The 19,729-nt window shown below is 43.2% G+C and overlaps 1 protein-coding gene across 1 annotated transcript in view; it reads left to right on the top strand.

The window, feature by feature from the left end:
• Positions 1–19,729, top strand: part of zmat4a (zinc finger, matrin-type 4a) — a 107,771-nt gene that overhangs the window by 62,571 nt on the left and 25,471 nt on the right. The window contains exons 4-5 of the mRNA XM_073466918.1: positions 2,069–2,225; positions 13,746–13,967. Of these exons, the coding sequence (XP_073323019.1) occupies positions 2,069–2,225; positions 13,746–13,967 (379 nt within the window). The remainder of the gene's footprint in view (positions 1–2,068; positions 2,226–13,745; positions 13,968–19,729) is intronic.

Raw genomic sequence — 19,729 nt, forward strand, 5'->3', positions numbered from 1 at the left:
TTTTGCCAGAAAAGCATCTAAAGCTGAAATGATGCCTCTGCAAAGACACATGTAAAATGTGTTTGCACTTCTACAGCTAAGGGTGAAAATAGGTCACAGAGGCTTGCAGGGTACCTGGCGTGCACACCTGTCAGACATGTTATGTGGATTTGCACGTCAAATAAGCTGATTGATGGCTCCATCTCATGTCAGGAAGCAGGTTTGTACTGATGTACTCAAAATCCATACAGCAACATCTCCTAATATAACATCCGTAGTTGTGTAAAGGGATAAGACCGGACATTTTCAATCTTCAGCTGTGGTGATTTCTCTTGCATTAACAGTGGCAACCCTGGTGTTATGAGAATGCAATGTCATTTTTAAAAGCATGAACGCTCACAATTTGGTCACAACTTCTGCTATCAATCAAGTCTTTAAGTAAAAAGAACACTGCTTCATTACCTGGCCACTAGCGATGGTTAATGGGCTATCAAGAGCAGCAACTTTACATTACATCAGTATATTTCATAATGTAATGATGTAGTCATTTAATTTGATTAACGACTCTATAAGGACACTCCCACACAGAGTTTAATAAGCCTGCAACTCCCCTCCAGGTAGTTAGAACTGAAGAAGCCTCTTGGATGAGAGGTGAAACGTCTTCAAGAAACTGAAACAAGTCCACTTCCCTACGATACAGCTACAGAGACATCAGCAAACAATTCTAACCCCGACATGACTCAGGACACCCTACCCCTATCAATCAATCAATCAATTTATTGTTTAGAGTGCAAAATCACCATGGTACATGGTCTCAATACACTTTACAATAAAATCAAGTACAATAATAACAGACAATAAAACAATATTAAAACACCAAAGGAAAATGATAAAACAGTTAAAAATTAGTTTAAACCAAAATATTGAGTAAAAAGGTGTGTTTTAAGACGGGACTTAAAAATTGCAGTGGATGTAGCTTCTTTGATACCTAGTGGGAGGCCATTCCATAGAAAAGGAGCACGGTAGGCGAAGGCCCTGCCACCAGCTGACTTTTTATTGATTGGTGGGATGACAAGGAGATTTGAACTAAGAGAACGAAGAGGACGTGGCGGAATGTAGGGAGAAAGTAGTTCCTAGGTGTGAAGGCCCAAAACAGAGGGGTAGGGCTGAGTGGTCGGTGCAAGGGGTGTATCGGGATTGGGCCCTAATTTACATCTCAATAATTATATGTACACAAGTCAAAACAAACACCACCACATATATAGAGAGATTTTTGTTTAGCAAAAGTTAAATTGAATTTCAGTCTGCCTTTAATAATGTGGAAAATGTAAAATATTGCACTGTCAGCTCAAATCCAAACACGTTAGTCATCAGGCTATACAAAGCTGCATTCGAAGAAAACGCAACACAAAGTCAACCGTATGTATATCATGAAGGTGAACGAGCTCATTATCTCAGCTCGTCTCAAGCTGAGGCAATTCAACTGTAAAGACACGCACACAGATCACTCCACGCTGTTCGCTGGCTATATGTGCTGCAAACAGACATCTGAGTGAAGTCATGGAGTTCACTTCCTCCTCCTCTTCCTCCTCTCTGAATATCAGCCCTTTCTTGACCCGGCCTGCCTGGCGGGCCACTGTTTTTCCTCTCCTCCCTCTCATTTCTCAGTGAAAACAGTAGCAGCCGACTGTCTTGCTGCGTGCAGTGGCAGGTTGCTCTTAGTCCTCCGCGTTCTCTGAGGATAATGGGTTTCGGTGCAGCTTGCACAGATGGAGGCTCAGAGAGCGGTCCACCATTGGCTGCATTGGCCCAACTATCACCCCTTAGAATGCAGAGTCGACTTCATTTGCATCCCGCCAGGATCTAAACACTTTAGGGGAGGAGTGTTACATCTGAGGTGGTTGAGATTAGTGATGTGTTCAATGTGCAGCTGTCTTGCTTGCACAGTGTGCTGCACTTTCTTCATAATACATTTGACTTGTGTTTGATTGGATCCTGTTTTAAAAGCTGCCAAAGATAAATAATTGTCATGTTGGATGCTTTGATGTATCATTGACGAGATGTCACTGTGCTTTTTCTTTCTTTTTAGGGCAGCGACGAAGGCGACGTGGACAAGAATAAGTGCTGCACGCTGTGTAACATGTCCTTCACCTCAGCGGTGGTGGCACAGTCACACTACCAGGGTAAAATCCACGCCAAGAGGCTAAAACTACTACTGGGGGAGCAGCCTGCTATCACAACCAAAGGTATAGCCCCTGTTAAAAATACATTGTGAGTATAAATGATAGAGGAGCGAAACGCCTCTGGAGGGGATTTATTATTGAGAAGAAAAATAACCAAGGAACGAGGCGCAAGACGCCATATGTGTTGATAATGTGTGGTGGTGTTGTTATGTACGTGTGAAGTGGAGTAGAACCACGGAGCAGATTTTAAATAATTATGTAGCTCTCGCTTCAAACTCAGTGTGTGTGTCCCCCTCACTCTCCCCTCTGTTGTTTCTGAGTTGTGAGTCCTAGCAAATAGCGTTGCCTGTGTAGTGTGTATGTTCGTGTACAAGTGCATGGCCTTGATTTAGTGCTCTGTAACATCACACACACACACACACACACACACACACACACACACACACAGAGGTGTTGTGAGGGTCAGAACATGGCTCAGCTGCAGAAGGAACATTTTCATTCCAGTCTTTGTTCCTGGAACCAAACATCTGCTGTCGTTTCTCTGGTATCAGCACTAAGTTAGCGCCCGTGTCCACGTAGCTTTTTTTGGGGGGGCAGACAAGCACTGGTGTCTGTTAGCATGAGCTGCTAGCGCTCTTTAAAGCCATACTTACCACTACAGCCAACACACCTCTTATTCCGTTAGTGTGTTTTGCTTAGCTGAGGAACATTACTTAGTGATGTTTTGATGCTGGTACACACTCCTCAACCAATCCAGAGACGGCCTCATGCTCCCGGTTGCCTTTGGTCGCTACACCTTTGGTTCTGAGGTGCGTCAGGGTGCTTCTACCCCAGTGTAGCCGGGATAGGGTTTGCATGCTGATGTTAGCATTTACCCTAAAGCACCCCTGTGCTAACCCAGCCTCACAGTGCTGCTAGCATGTGGGAGCGTTTCAGAAGTGGAGCATCAAGCCTCTCCTTGATTTTTTATGCCTCTACATAGTTCAATTGTTTCGTTAATTGTCTGTTTTAAGTTTTTTTATTGTTAATATTTCAGACATTGTTGAGTTGTAAGTCCTGTAAGTCGGCACCAGGTGTTTTATTTTGAAAACTGACCGGATGTACTAGCCGTTCCGCTGTCTGACTTCCTGTCTGGCTCGATCTGCTCTGTGTAGATCGAGGTGGCTGCAGTCCGCTTAGGTCAAAAATCAACTTGGCGCGTAGCAGAGCGGGGAGCCGCTGCTGAAAGTGACGGGCCCGGTGGAAACTGTGGGTTTGTGTGTTAAAAAAAAAAAAAAATGTTGTACGTCGTGTTTTTGGGGCCAATTACATCTTACTTACAGCCAAACCGCAAGCTGCTGTGGTCGGCTGGTTTATCTCGAGTCTCTGTGTGTGTTTTTATTTAGATTTAATCACCAACTGCTCTTTTTACCTTGGGGTGACTGAAGTCTGCTGCTGCTGTGAAACACTGACAGCTGCTCTCCTCGAATCTACTTACAAATTGGCAGTTGTGCTTGAATAATGAGTGAAGATCACTGGGGGAAAAAGTGAAGGAGAAACTTTATGTTTTGGAGATTGTTCTGGAGCCCAACACCTGAGTCCACAATAAGCAGTGTGGGTGTGAATAGATGAGCCTCGAGCCTTTGTTTGTTTACTGCGGCTTGTTGGCTGCAGTTGACCGAGTCATTTGTATGCACTTGATAGCTCTGCGTTTAACTTCCTGCCCTCAGATAGCCACCGCCGCTTTTATTTAAATATGTAGGAAGTTTTCCGTTGACTGATAAGGCGGTGCATTTTTATAGTGGTATTATCTGGAGTCTCCCATTGTTGGACCATCCTGAATTTATCCTGCATTAGCACTGCCTCAGCCACCGCAGCCTATTTCCCTTCTAAAGTGGAAGGATCGAATCGGTAGATTGGTGCACAAAGCTCTCCTCTTTGAGTTAATGTTTGTCGGACAAATCCTTGAACTCTCTCGCTGAATAAAAGAGAGAGATTAATTCATTTCTCTGTAGTGGCACCAGAATGTCATTTTAGCATAGACAGTAGAGACAGAGGGTGTGCTGTAAAGTCTGCTGAGCTAGTTCAGGCAAAAGGAAAATGAGTTTTGTTTCCATTGCACACTGACGTGCCAGAAATGACAATAGGGGCTTAACTTTTTTATTCGAATCAGTCAGAAATCTTGAGCAGCTCTGCACCCTGGGTCATCGCTGCGGTCACAAGCAAATGTTCACCAAGCTGCATCCGTCCAGTAGCTGCTCCTTCCTGTGCATTTACAGCCCAGCATCCACCTGTGGGCTCCGTCCTTTTTTTATTTCGGGGGTTTGGATCGATCTCGCCCTGCTCCTGCTTTGGCTGGTTGAAATATTTATGGTGTCGGGGAGTGTATGAAGCAGAGCCTGAATGAGCTCAGTGCAGTGTTCCTATTCAACTCATGGATTAACTAAAAACAAACTTTAAATTGTTTACTGCCTGTGTTTGGCTTGAGGCGCATAACTTGAGGCCTTGAAAAGTTGGATTCCCGTCCAGCTGCCTCGCAATTAAATTACCTTGAGGAAACTTCGACACTGTTTAATTGCATTTGTACTTAACTTCCTAACAACTTTGATTGCAGTCTGATGATGTCGAGCTCAGCCGGCACCCTTTGCTATTTGCTCTCTCTGCCACATGTCAGTGACAGACACGGCCATTAAGCATGCCATCTGTGGCCAATGGTTCAGAACCGAGGCAGCTCCATCCCGGCCAAACGAGGGGGAGACGCAGCCATCAATCGTATTGACACCCGGCGAGCTCCTGAGGATTCTCCTCCCACCTCCTGTGTGGCAGAAAATACCTTCTTCTTCTTGATTGCAGCTGCTGATATCCAGAAATGTAACAATTTTCACCACTAAAAATCACAGAAGGTGCAAACATTCAGTCCTTCTGATGGATCCTTTTTAGGCTGCAACAGCCTTTAATACACTGTAGTAATATTCACTGACATTGATACATCAGCGTCACAATAGTTGCACATATACCATCAGAAAACTCATGAAGGGAAAAGAGTCTGTCAGTAAAATGTTGGATCTGTTACACTTGTCCAAACAACCCTCCATCCAGCTGGAATAAAGAGAGCTGCTAGCTTTGAACTGAGCTTGCTTTCTCTGAAACATTTAGAGTACTTCTATTGTACAGGCACCCAGATCTGTCACAAATAGAAAATGTCAGGAAGATAAATCCAGGGCACCGGGAGGCCCGGGCTATTGATTTCTACATAAGTAACGTCAGCGGACTGGCCGAGTTCCTCTGTTGAACCGCCTCGCCTCTGGGGACGCCCCGTTGTTCCAGCCTGCTGTCAGACGCTATACAGTTGCAAAATCTCCAGCTTGCCAAGCATTTCTCATGCACCCCAAACCAGCAAAGATCCGTGCAGGTGCTGCTGTTGAGATTATACAGCATCTCTGTTCTGCTGTCATGGGAGAGCCTCATGTACTCAGCTTTTTTTCCCCCCTCCCTTTGAATAGGAATGATGAGCGCAGTCTGTTCAAAACCCATATAAACATTTAAAAAATGCCCCGTTATCAGTCTGAAATCCACTGTTGAAAAGTCCTGCGTGAGCTCTTGTTCTGAATTTCCGATTAAGTTTTTTGAGCATTCAGGAATTTCATCTGACAGATGAAATGAATGTTTAATGTCGCTCCCACAGGCTGTTTCCTCTCATACACGTAGCCTCTATAAGCAAACAAATAACCCCTCTTTGCCCTTTAAGTCCGGCACAGTCGTGCTAATGTGAATATTTTCACTGACCCATATAGCACACGCTCATCTGCATGCATTTGTAGCTGAATATCAAACCTGCCAGTGTTGCAATGAGCTGCAATTCCTATTCAGGGTCTATTTTGGAGCTCCGGCAGCCTGAATGAATGTTAATTTGCAATTTTTTTTATATAATCACAGTCACATGTATTTTCACATTCATCCACATGGTTTCTCTGAGCACTATTTGCACATTTCTGGCCCGTTTCCAATTGTCTGGGCCGTAAGCGCAATCGCCTCGCCATGAATGTCACTTCCTTTAACATCTGCAGCTTAATGTAGGGACCTATTTTTCCCCTGAACTGATTTTTTTTTTACTGGGAAGTGATTTGGAGAAATGTGCAGCTAAAGTGTTCATATGGCAACACGACCATGGTTTCTCCTCCTTCACATTTAACTGACTATTATCTGATGACTCTTAATGTCTCCGTCTATTAACGATTAAACTGAATTGTTAACATGAATTAATCCTAGCAGTAACATTTAAACTGCCCCATTCTGGTTCGCTGCTGTGCAAACTATATAATGAGCTGCCTCAACATTCAGACATTTACATGTTCATACATTTACATTGGAGGGCTTCTGCTGACATCCTGGTGCAGTGCAGCAGCTCGAGATCCTCCGATAGTTGGAGATACCGAGAGCAAATTAGTGCTTTTACAATATCTTTATTGTCATGAATTGGTGTAGTGACGAGAGGAACAGCAACAGAATAAAATATTTGATAAACTAATCAAGGTTTGAGTGACTAAGCATTAAAAAATAACAAGGTTGTTAATGCATTTCTTATATTTCAGCATTTTTAACCAATATGTGTTATGAAGGTGCATTTTTTTGGCAGGCTGGACACACTGACCAGTGAGCAGCACGAGTGCGTGGCGCCACGTAACGTCTTGCTTTTCATTTCAGTGTCCATGTTAACAGGTTAGAGCAGACACACTACCAGCTCGTCGCGCTTTATTTAGAAATTCAGATTTCGCCTATTCTTACCGTGACATGCACGCAGCTCTCTGCAAAAATAGACCTGGAAACGACCTGTAGACAGTCATATGGACATCGTGCCACCTTTTTCTTTCCCTCTTCCCTACTTTCTCCTGACTACTTCAGCCTAATACAAGTAGTTTAAATGACAAAATGTTGCACCCCTGACAGTAATTTAGTAGATAACTTCTTCAAACTTGTTTTCCTATTTTCAAGAGTCTGCAGACTTCAGCCTCGCAGACATTAATCAATCTCAGAGATGGAGATGTTTGTTTGGCTTGCAGAGATTCTTCCTCAGAGACAAAGAAGTAAAAAATATGAGAAAATATTTTGTTTCCTGGTTTGTAGGCAGAGGAGAGGCTGGTGAGTCGAAAAGCCCCAAAAGGGAGCGGCAGCATTGTAGGAAGAGATAACTGCATGGATTCAGAGCACTTTGATCCCCCTCTCCCCTCACAGATGCTGAATCGCCTCAGATTTATAACTCTGTTCACGCTAAATAGGTCTACTTTGTACCGCTTCTCCGTCTGCATACAAATGCCACGCAAAGGAGGGGGATTTTGGCTTTCAAACACAACTCTGTGCTCGGCAAAATGACATGTTTAATCCACTACTAATGGGTTTTTTAGTTTTCTCTCTTCTTCTTTTCTTAACTAGACTGGTCACTGATGAACTAAATCTTCACACAAACACCCTCCCAATGCACAAAACAGAGCAAATCAGAGAGCTGAATAAGTAAAATCAGAATGACAGGTGACGAAAGCCGACACAATATTTGAACAGAGCAGCGTTTAGTCCACGCAGCAGGGCGCTTCCCAGAGCTTCTGCTGCTTTGCATCCAAATGTCACAACTGTTTTCAACTCCTCGTCAATAATAAAGCCCGAACGCTGCTCTATAGTTTATAAAAATGCATTTGCATTAATGTAAAAAAGGCTGTTTGTGCAAAGCTGCCTTTTTATAAAATGTAAGCTTTTCATCTAACATGACTGCTGTGCATCTCCCCGGAGACAAACACTAAGTGATTTGAATATGACTAATTACAGCCATGAAGAAAGTGTCTGCTGAAGGACAGAAGCCTCTAAAACCTGCAGCATCTGCTTACAGATTACCCACAAACACTTTATACAGCAGGCAAAACACATTTAGAGGAATAAAGTCATAGTTTGACGAACAGCATCCTGTCTGATTTCTCTTATTAGCTGCTGTTTACCTCCATTCTCCGGCTGATCGAGTCCATCACCAGAGTTTGGGGTCGTAAATGATACTTGAAATTATAGCAGATGTCGTCTGGCTTCATATATTCATGTGTTTACTACAAGAGAAATTAAGCTCCAAAAGAGGCAGCTGTGATTTCGGGCTTTAAGGATGAAAGAAGAGAGAAGAGGTGAAGAAAGAAGTTTTTAGTCCTGTATCACTCTACATTTTAAACCACCCGTAACAGCCTGACCAGGAGTTAATCTCACCAGATCTAGGACCCAAATCAAATACTCACTCATAGATACCAGCCGCTTAAATAGTATATTACTAATAACCCTGGATTTGTCTGTTGTATGCAGGCTATATGATCCTCTCGGACAGAGATCCTGCTCGTGTTTCAAAATAATTATTTGATATTGAGTCGGGTTTAGTCATGTCTTGATTGTGTTGTATGTAAACAAAGTTGGTATTTACTGTCATGAAACAAACTGTGGTTTGGAACAGAAAATGAATGATGTGACGTCAACACACCATCTTCAGTGAAACGCGTGTTAACAGTTGTAAAGGATGAGGATTTGTGCCAGCGTTATGGCCGGACGAGCCTATTTTGAGACATGTTCGAAGTGTTTTGCCGCTTCGAGTGAGTTTTGGAGGGGAGCTGTCGGTAACGCAGACTGTATGAAGAGTTTTAATAAAGTGTTTTCAGCTCTAAACCGAAGCTGAAGGAGTTAAGATGTGATGCTGTGTTGTGAGTCCGTGTGCTAGATTTCCTTCAGTCTCTCCTCCTTTTTTTTTTACAATCTGATCCAACAGGCAGAGCTCTTCACCCTCACATTTGGTCAGACAGCCGAGAGCTTATCAGGCCAATAAACTGCTGCAGAGTGTGTGTGTGTGTGTGTGCGCGTGTGTGTGTGTGTGTCCTCTGACTAACCGGCTACATGGCTGCCATTATGAAATGTGGCATGTGTACTGTCTCCTTGACTTGATGATGATAAATCAAGACCATCAGGCCTGGATGATTCATCCCCTCGTGTGCTGATGATTCTCCCCAAAAAAAAAAAATGTTCTTCTCAGACGTCAACGTCAAAAAAATCGTACGCCTTCAGGAAAAAGCTGCAATCCTCTCCGAGCAGTTTCTAGTGTGTTCTCAGTGCTTCGTACTCTGTGTCCAAAGCTTGTGAATTCATCTCTGTGCAGCAAAAATAAGGCACATTTCTTATCACGCTGAACCTAAACCTATAATAAAGAGAAGCGAGAGGCCTTTTCACAGAGTTTAAAGTGTCCTTTACGCAGCAGGTGCCACGCTGAGTCGACACCATCTGCCTCTTGGCGATGGCGAAGAGCCCTGCCTCCTGAACTGAGCTGAACCCCCTCAATCAAAGCGCATGAGGGGTGTTAAACAGTATGGCTCTAATGACGCGCTAAATGCGAGGAAGAGGGTTTCGTTCCTTTGTGTGCCTGCTGGGTTATTTATGGGACTTGGAGAGCCATCCTGCAATAACACAGCCCGGGTATGAATGAGGAGCGTGCCACCTCGAAGAGAACGTAAATACTTTAGGTAAAAACCGGTGGGCTGCGGAGGAATGGCTGGGACACTCTGACATACAAGTGGTTTGAATATTAAATCACTGTGATTACACTTGGCTGGAGGAGGATACTGTACGGTGAGGTCACACTGATGATGATAAATGATCTTTGTTTGGGTCTTGTAATCACGCTCCTTTAATTCCCCGAGTGTTTGCCGAGCGTTATTTGGCAGAGTTTCTCCTCTTTGCTTCTCATTTCCTCTTCCTCTCTCAACTTTTTGGCCATCTTTTAAACACAAGAGATACGACCGATAAATCTTCTACTTGTCTCCATTTTCCCTACACTCATTTTATCTTCGAGATTTATTCCAGTCCAAGAAGCTGCAGCAAGACTTACAATGACAAATCTACAGATAACTATCACCCACTATCTGCAGTCCCACTCAGCTCTAGAGATCATTTTTAGCATCTCTTTCAGCTCATTGTTTTGGTTTTTGCAAGCCCACAACTGTACTGTCTTGGTTCACTCCCCTCAGCCTCGTCTCCAGCAGCAGGAAGGAAAAAACAAAGTCTGTGTCCATCTGCTGTTTGCTGCCGAGCAGGTTGTGTACGTTTCTTTAAAAACAGCTGCCTGCTGCGGGTGAATCGACGCTGTGAGGGCAGTGAGAGTGAACTAAAACAGTGCATTTGCAGCTGGACAGCGAAACAATGAGCTGAAACTCACTGTAAGGCTCGGTGCAGCCGAGGGGGAGCTGCAGATTCAGGTGGTAATTCTCTGTGGGTTCGTGACTACGAGCGAAACCTTTCACAGTTACATTTCACAAACGTCAATAAGGTTTTTATTGAGGTTATAAAGAAGACAAACAAACACACAAACAGCAGTGGGAAGTGTTTCTGTATTTGCAGCACGTCTGTGTTGTTGTGTTTTCTCTGTTTGCATGTGTTTTGTTGAGTTGCGCTGCGTTGAGCTGTCAGTTTCAACGTATTTCAGATAATTTGTAAAAGCTGTTATGTGAAACCTTATTGTTGCGTAGTGTTGTGTTAAAAAGGTTGTTGGAGTGATTTTCTCCTGCACTTTAAAGCCTCAAATGCTCGCCTAAATGTGATGGTGCCCCTGTGTATTCGCCATTTAGAGATGTTTATCGAGCGAAACTGACTTTTTGGACCGAGGAAAAAAAGAGAAGTACCAGATTTTTTCTTTTTTGATTTGAAACCAACTTGTGTCCTTTTTGAGAAGCCGGGCCTGAGTGAGCTGTGCATTTTGGATCTGCACTGCAAAAGGCACAGATTCAGTTACCCGGTCATGAAGGTGGCCCATTTAAATAATTACTGTCTGAGGTCAGAACAGCACATTCGGATCATTTCCGAGGACGCTGTGAGTGTCTGAACAAACATCAAGGACTCAGAGAGGTGATGTTGGGATACAGGCTGTTAGTGTGGACAATACAAATACTATAACTGTTGTTTCTATCATCATTATCATTATTATTATTATGAAAATAATACAAATTTGACTGCAGCGAGTCAAGTAGTTGTTTTTTGAAACAGTTATTTCCTCCGTTCTGTTCTTCGTCTTCTCCACAAACAATAAATATTTCCCTCAGCCTTTAAATCCTCTCTCCCACATTCTGTCACACCTCTCTCTCTGTTCTCGCAGGTAATTGCCTGAATGTTATTATTAAAACCGAGCGCTGCGCTTTCAGGTTATGTTTTCATATGCCAGAGGTGTCTAAACAGCTCTCAGTTCTCTACACAGTTAACGTCAGGATACAAACTGTAGTTTTCAAAAGGAGCAGGTGGGTCTCCTGTATGTGGTCCTCTTGGATTCAGTATCTGAGCTTAATGGCGGACGCACAGCCCCGCTCTCTGAAAGCTGCCGTCCTTTGAGGGTAGGCGTTACATCCACAACAGCTCCAGGGCTTCTGTTCTGCAGCCGACCTCTGACCTCCTTGCAAAGGGGGACTTCAGGGATTAAATTAAGTCTGACAGTTTACATTGGCCTATTAGTCGGAGAGGTCACCCTATAACCACAAAGTCACAGATTCAATCCTACATAATAGCCAGCTTTCCTTGGATGAGAGCGCCAAACCCAAGCGCTGAATGTATAATATAATGCAAATGTGAACTCTGCTTATATCGCAGCTCTGACTCACTGAAGGCTGAACTGCACCGGATACAACGGAGAGCAAAATGCTGACAGCGAAGGTTCTCGGGTCGCCACTTTGAGATGTTGACTGGTGTAATGGAACATAATGGGACAACACTAAACGTTGACTTAGGCTGGGTCGAGCACTCGAGTGTTAAAACTGATTAAGTTGATAGTGCTGTTTTGTGTCGGGGAGCTCTCGGTGCAACGCGGCGCTCGTTCGCGGTTAATGCTGTCATCCATGCATGAAGGCACAAGTGGGTAGCCACGAGGAGAGCAGGCTCTTTAATCCGTTTGCCAAGTAGAATTTAGGTTTTTCCTCTTCAGGCATTTAATGGAGATAACGGCTTGTTATTCAGAGGGCTGCGCTCGCCGAGCCACAGTCATTGTTACATCGCTGCTGATCAGTGCTCATTAAAAGCCCTCACATTGTCCTCTGTCTGCTGGCTGCACAGCCACACTTTGAAAAAGGCCAACTTGTGGTTTTAGGCTGTGGTGACATGTCATTAGTGGTCTGCAATCTTGTTATAAAAATAAGCTAAAAATATTGCCAACATGATTCACTTTTTAAAAAAAATATGTTTTGAAGCACAACACAGTGTAGCTCTGTTTTTACTATCCTGAAGCAGTGTATCTGCTGCAGAGAGGATTCAGAGGTGATCACCCTGCTCCATTTACATTCGCCTTTTGGCCAAAAACTTAACAATTTGGGCCAAAATAACACAAACTGATTCTCAGAGTGAGGAGGGAAACAACTGCAATATGGTGCAAGGTGAAAAGAAGTGCTGGCTAATTAGCGCTGGACATTAAGATCGGTTCGGTCGTGTGAATCATACTTTTAAAAGATGCACTGTGTAGTTTATTAGTCTTTGTTTTCATGCCTGAATAAACAAACTAACCTTACAGGACAACACAACTTCATACTGTTTTACTTTGTTTATATGTGGCGGACCCTGCCACCTTTCTAGCTTCAAACAGTGTTCTGGGACCTTATTTTCCTCTGAGAACAGCTTGTTTATTCACTTATGGGAAAAAAAATATATATTCCTGAGTTTGTATTATTACCTCATTAATATTATAAAGTTTGAAGTTCTTCTCCAAATCTACTCAGTGCTGATTGGGGCATATTTTCATGAATCGTTTTTGGCTAAAGTCTAGTCCTTTCTTTACTTCTCTGTGTTTTGTAAATGTCAGTGTTGCAGAGCGTCTCTCCTTAACGACAGCTGAGCTCGACCACTGTGAGAATTGTGTTGCATACGAGAGTGTGAATGTGAAAAACAAATCTGATTGCACTTGAAATTGATTCTGTTCCGACACCTCGACTGAGCTGAGACTGCACGCTAACACAACTTAACACTTTAAATGATCGTTCTCATTTTGGAAAAACTTAAAGCCTCCATTTTGAAGTAATGCTGGTTTTTACTCTTTTGAGAGTTGTTTTATACTCAAGTGTCGAGAATGTCAGAAGATTTCGGCCGTATCGTCCCCGAGGTGCTGCGGTCTTTGTGGTATTTTAGATACAAATAAACGATTCTGTGTGATTGTAAATACTTTGTGTTGTTTGTCTACTTACCCACATAAACAGATATAATAGTTTAAACACCAAATCATATTTTTATCTTAATTACCCAGTGATACAGTAAGGGCCCTAGCACATCTGCTTTGCAGGTCTAACAACAGATCTGGGACGTACATTAGTTGGATGTACTTAGAGAAAATAGGCCGTGGAGTTTGATTATGAAGGCACGTTTTCTCTTTTAGTAAAATTTACAAGGAGAGTTATTAGATTATGGAAGTAAAAGTAAAGTGCTTGGACATCTGCTTAGGATCAGAGACAAGTTTGAATATATTTTCTATTAAAACATATAAAAGCTCACTGAGGCACATGTGTCTTCTCTTGATCCAGTAAAACCTGCTGCAAAACCTCCTTTTTGTGTTTTTCTTGTTGATTTTCCCTTCAGAGGCGTCTCCCAGTCCTGTAAAGAGCTCCCCAGAAACGTCTCCCATGACGTCCCCCCGACAGCGCCGCGACTCGGACCGCTACTGCCAGCTATGCAACGCCTGGTTCAACAACCCCGGCATGGCTCAACAACATTACGATGGCAAAAAGCACAAGAAGAACGCTGCCAGAGCAGATCTGCTGGAGCAGCTGGGCAAGACCCTGGATATGGGAGAGATGAAAGGTACGGACGCTGCTGAAGTTAGCAAATACTTCTTTTATATTCTCACAAATCACATTCATGCTTTTTTTTGAAATCTTGTTAATGGTTTATTGATATGAAGCACGTCATGGTTGAAACACATCCGAATCTGGCGAATCCAGATTGAAATGAAGGATTAAAGGGGAGCAGTTAGGCACCACAGTCCTGCATGCACTGTCAGTAAGCCTCTGAGTCTTTTAAGAAGTATTTATCTAATGAAAAAAATGTCAGCCTGGTGTTGGTACTGTGCCAGGCCTCAGTGTCCTGGACAGCTTCCTCCGTCATGTCCCGGTGCCAGTGGCCGTGTCAGACTCAGACTTATGCACAGTGACCTAGAGAACGACTATGGCAAGGTGTTAAGTAATGATATAGAGTCCTGTCGACCCCGGGGCTTCTCATCCACTGTATAATGTACCTCAGTGGACGGGGGGGTGACCTAGTGGTAGGAGAAACATCCTTTAACAGAGCGATGGACCTTGTCAGCCGGCAGACTGAAGCTGAAGCAAGCTGAAGTGTTCTTGAGCAGAACGCTGATACCCTGCAGGGTCCCAGGGGTGACCTGCCAGAACCTGCCAGCGATCATGGGCTTATCTTATTATTATTTGTTAATAATAGTACCTCTTTCTCACAACATCTGAGCAAAAATTCCCACCAAAAGTCTCTAATGCTGCTAAATGCTCCAACATGTTCAGCAGTTCATTCCCTGATAGCAAAACTGCACCAGACACCCTCATCCGGCCCACATACTGCATGGACTGATGGCACTCGGGCGGTCCGCTCCTGTTTGCCAGACCTGAGCAGATGTCAGCCAAGAGCCAACCAAATAAACCAGAGCTGAACTGCTAAATGCAGCTTTCAAAGGGGTAATTTGTCAAATACATCTATGTAGTGTGTTGCAGAGATGTCTAATGAAGATAGCATGCTAACCAGCTAGCCCTGTCCTGTTTCGTAAACCTCTTTGTACCTCAAGAGGTGATAGTTTTGGATTTACCTTCAAATTCTGGCCATTTCTCACAAACTACACCTTTAAAAGATCGGCCAATAATGTGACGTGTATAATCCTGATTACATTTGGAAGGACTTCCGATCATTTGTAAGTCCTCCACGGTGGTACTGAAAGGAGGCAGCCCTCTTGGCTGGAGCTGTCAGCTCGACTCCCTCTGCAGTCCACCGGGCTGTCACAAGCTGTTAATTTCCACGCAGGAGGTGGAGAGAATGTTCTTGCTTATCCTCTCGCAGTCACAATATGTCAATAACAATTACACAATATTATTCCAGTCGGCGGAGGGGGCCGGCTGCCAGAAGAGCAGAGGCAGCCCAGAGGTGTTGTAAAAGGGCACTGGAGCGTGACCATAACGAACGGGAGAAACAAGTCCTCAAAACTGATTGGACACGGACCCCAAACTATGGGTCTGATTGGCTCTTCATGCCTATAGGTGCACTGTGTCTGGTTGAGGGCAAATTGAGTGAATCAGTTCAGCTTTGTCATGTTGGATATGGAGGTTTTTTTGTACATGATGTCTATTTCAGGTACAGAACATTTGGCCTACTTTAAATTGTCAACCAACCAGGTTGCATCATGTGTCGTTAACACTAATGAGACAATCGGATGAGCTTATTAGAGGCCTGTGACAGCCTTGATTTGTTGATTGCTGTGATGTTATGCAAATATAAGAAAATATGCTTCCAGAATAACTTACCAACACTGGCTTTAAATTGCATGATCAAGTGACTTAAACAAACTGAATCTTCCATCCACAGATCATGAGGAAGCTCATTGCTAAGTTCTTCTCATTGTTTCAGGATTAGAGTCTTTGCTATGTGAATATGTGAATATCCTGTTGCTGTAATTCCCTTTTTTATAAGCAGTGATCTCAATAACAACATCACTAGAGGTTTGGACTGATGATAGTCAGTGTTGTTGCTGGAAATAAAACTCTGGGTCGTACGTTTAGTACGTTTGCTTTTGAAATATTGTCAGTATAGCTTCACTGAGAATTGGTGTGATTGCATCTTAGGTGCCGAGTCGTGAGCACTTTCCTGCAGACAGGTTATGATTCTCTCCACTCTAACTTAAAGCCATCCCCACCTTTGACTTCATCTCTTTCACACCATCCCTGTTAGTTGCACTGTGTCAGGAGGAGACGGATTCGCCAGCATCAACACAGTCATTACAGAGAGGCTGAAAATGTCAGCATGCTCGCTGCACTATTCAGCACTTGGGCTAATGAGTATTTCTCTCCGGTGATTATCAATTAGTAATGAAGTGGCAAATCATCCTATCAGGCAAAACCAGCACTGTGAGCCTGTGGAGAAGAGAATGGGACCTCAGCAGGCGTAGCGGGTCGACCAGGCGGTCGGGACAGAAGGGGAGGGCGGGTGGTGAAACTGGGGAACTGGGAGAACTTTTTTTGTTTTTTAATTCCTCTTTTTCATCTCCGCATCTCCTTTGTGCTGAGTTTGTCTCTTCCCTCTGCCCATCCTCTGCTTGATTCCCCTCTCCCTGACCTCCAGCACGTCCTTGCGCACTTCTCAACTCGCTGAGAAAAAATGTGCGGTCCGACTCTGAAAGATTGCCATGCAATGAAATATTCAACAGCTCCCATAAAAAAGGAGGAGGTGCCATCATCCTGGAGTCTGCATATTGTTGTTGTGTATACAGCAGCGCAGTGCAGCTGTGGAAGGTCGGTGGCAAACAAACAGAGAAAGAGAGTAAATGCACTGGCCGGGCCATTAGTGCTCCACCGGTCCTGTGTTTGATTTGAAGAGTAGAAGAACCTCTAGGGGGTCAAAGGTATCTGCTATAGACTGAGCTCTTAGCCTCGACCCCCCACATGATGAAAAAACATTCTTTAAAAGGAGGTTGTTAAAACTTTTATAGCTATCTGTATATACCATAATGACACATATACATACTTGTGTATTCACCGTCCTGTGTGAGGAAATACTTCGCAGCACATTGTAAAACTGATGTAACCTGTGCTCCTTCAAATTGCTTTCATGTCATTTGGTCATTTTTTATATTTTACTGAATATTTTGCAGAGATGGGACGTTTCATTTACAGTGAGGACTGTAATGTGTGCAGAGTTGTAGATGGAATGGAAAATTAATTTGCAGATGATAGTCCACGTGGGCGGATTGTGTGAGCACTCTACCATTAGGGGGTCAGATAGATTGGAGATCATGTGCTTAATAAAGTCAGTATCAGCCGCTGCCGATCCAACAGATTTTGATTTGATGCTTCTCTTTTTTTATTGATGCGTAGAAGCATTACATTTTAAAGCACAGTACATAAAGTAACATAACGTAAGGTACATTTATTGTCATTTTTGTCCTGCTACATCTTTTAAGGAAAATGGAGTGTTGATGATGAGATGAGGAGGAGTGAAGCTGCTGTGAAGTCTGGTGGTACGGCAGCGGATACTTCTGTATCTGTTGTCAGATGACAGCAGGTTGAACAGACTGTGGCTGGGTGGGTGTTGTCTTTATGTACCCTCTGGGCTCTGTGCAGACATCTCACTTCACCGATGTCACTGATGCTCTGTAGATGGTACCAGTGATGTTCTGGATGTCATCCAGAAGTAAACATGTCTGAATTAACACGTAGTCCGTGACAGACCCACCCCACAGATTTCCCCTCCTCTGTTTCCTGTTTCCTGTTTCCCCTCTCCTGTTGCCTCCAAATTCCCTTCCGGTACGGACTAACCCACCTTCTGTGTTAAATAAATCTGTTGTTAATTGATTAAACACAGGTTTGTTTGGGGATACTGTTCACTGTCAATATTGTCGTTTGCTTTGCTACGCCTGGCTCACTCGTCAGAGAAATTTGACTGGCCTGTCATACAGTCCCCCAAAATGTAAACACAACCACAGGTGGACAGCTGCATATATGGAAAAGTTAATTTCAGACCGTCAAACTGAAAATGCCTATCAATGTATAATTGAGCAAATGCATATAAGAATAAACATTCAAATAAGGGAGCTGACTGCTGCAGGAGCTCTTCTGTACTACGGACCTGACCCGTCAGGACCCAGTGCCACTGTACAACCAGGCATTGTTATAAATCCATACACAGTTCAGAATAAGCTCAGTCTCAATGAATTTATTAAGCTAAATACTTATGGTCCACGTTTGTCCCGACAAGGATGCGGTCAACTAGAAATGCAGTGATTAGTTGATTAATGGAGGAGCTGTTGATTCTTCGTTTCAATCATTTTTCAAACAAAAATGTCAAAACTTTGCTGGTTCCAGCTTCTTAAATGTGAAGATTTGCTGCTTTTATTTGCTATTTATGACAGTAAATGAAGAGTCTTTGGGTTTTGGACAGCTGGTTGGACAAAAGAAGCGATCTGAAGACGTCACTTTGGGTTCTGGGAAACTCTGACTAGCATTTTTCACAATTTATTCACATTTTACTGACTAAATGATTAATGGTGAGAATAATCAGCATATTAATTGATAATGAACATAATTGTAGCTGCAGACTTTCTGAAGACCACTGCATCTCTCTAACCCTGATTCATATTTATGTGAAAGAATAAAATCATTTCTTTTGAGTATTAAACATTAATTTCCTGTAAGTGTTGATGGTAGAAGTCTTACTCTGGTACAGGCCTGGCCAATGAGAGCTCATGTTGCCATAGATGACTGCAATTATCTAAAACTGGAAGAACACAAAGAGATGATTGTTACTAAATCTCTTTATTGCATGGGAATATAATGGGACTCTTTATTCTTCCTACATCGTCTCCATGAAACCAGAGCTGCAGTCGCTGCCTCTGTAAAGCTTCAAGGGGGGAGTGTCTTAAGCACAGTATGAACTTTACGTAAGTAAAGACAGTAAACACACAAGTTTTCTCTCATTAAGAACAATTTCAGCTCCGTCCTGAATCATTAAATATGCCCACATGCTGTCATTTCCTTTTTTATCAATATTCTTGTTTTTTCGGCTGTGTACTTTACAGAACGTGTCGCAGTTAAACAAACGTGTCAACAAAAGGCAGAAAACAAGACAAGTGAAACCAGGAAACAACAGCAAACGAAGTACAAACCAGAAATAATGCGAGGAATTAGGAACCAAAACCCGGTAACACACGACGGTAGTGTGTGGCAAAACAGAACCAGAACAGGAGACGCAGGACAAACAGAGAGGGGACGACAAGGACTTAAATACACAACGGGGGATTAACTGATTAAATACAGGTGAGGAAGGTCGAGGAAACAGACAAAGAGAGGAAATGAAAAGCAAAGCATGACAAATGAGGACAGAACATCAAAATAAAACAGGAAATAACTGAACCACAAACTCAAACCCTGGCAGAAAGTGATTTCTATCCTATTTATCTAAACAAATAAAAGATAAACATTATAATTTTATAAGCTCAAACTGTGAGTCAGCTAACACTGTCAATGGTGTAAATGAATGGGACTTTTACTTCCAGAACCAGAGGTACCCACTTACATTATTATGTTTGCTTCTAACATAGCTGACAATAAGGAAATAAATCAAAGTACTGAACTGAAAACACAATGGCAGTTAAACTCGTTTCCACTCCCGTCACATCGCCGTGGCCATCATACGACCTGTCCACTATGCTTCATGTCTGGTGTGTGAAGATGGGTCCACACTGACGTGTCCATTAAGTGCTCCTCCTGGTGACGCAGCTCCTCTTGAGTGCAGCGGGGGGGAAGCTCTTCACATGGAGAGGCTGGATATATTCATACTGAGGGTAATTATATTTG

The sequence above is a fragment of the Pagrus major genome, chromosome 5 (genome assembly GCF_040436345.1).
Source record: "Pagrus major chromosome 5, Pma_NU_1.0".
NCBI classification, from domain to species: Eukaryota; Metazoa; Chordata; class Actinopteri; order Spariformes; family Sparidae; genus Pagrus; species Pagrus major.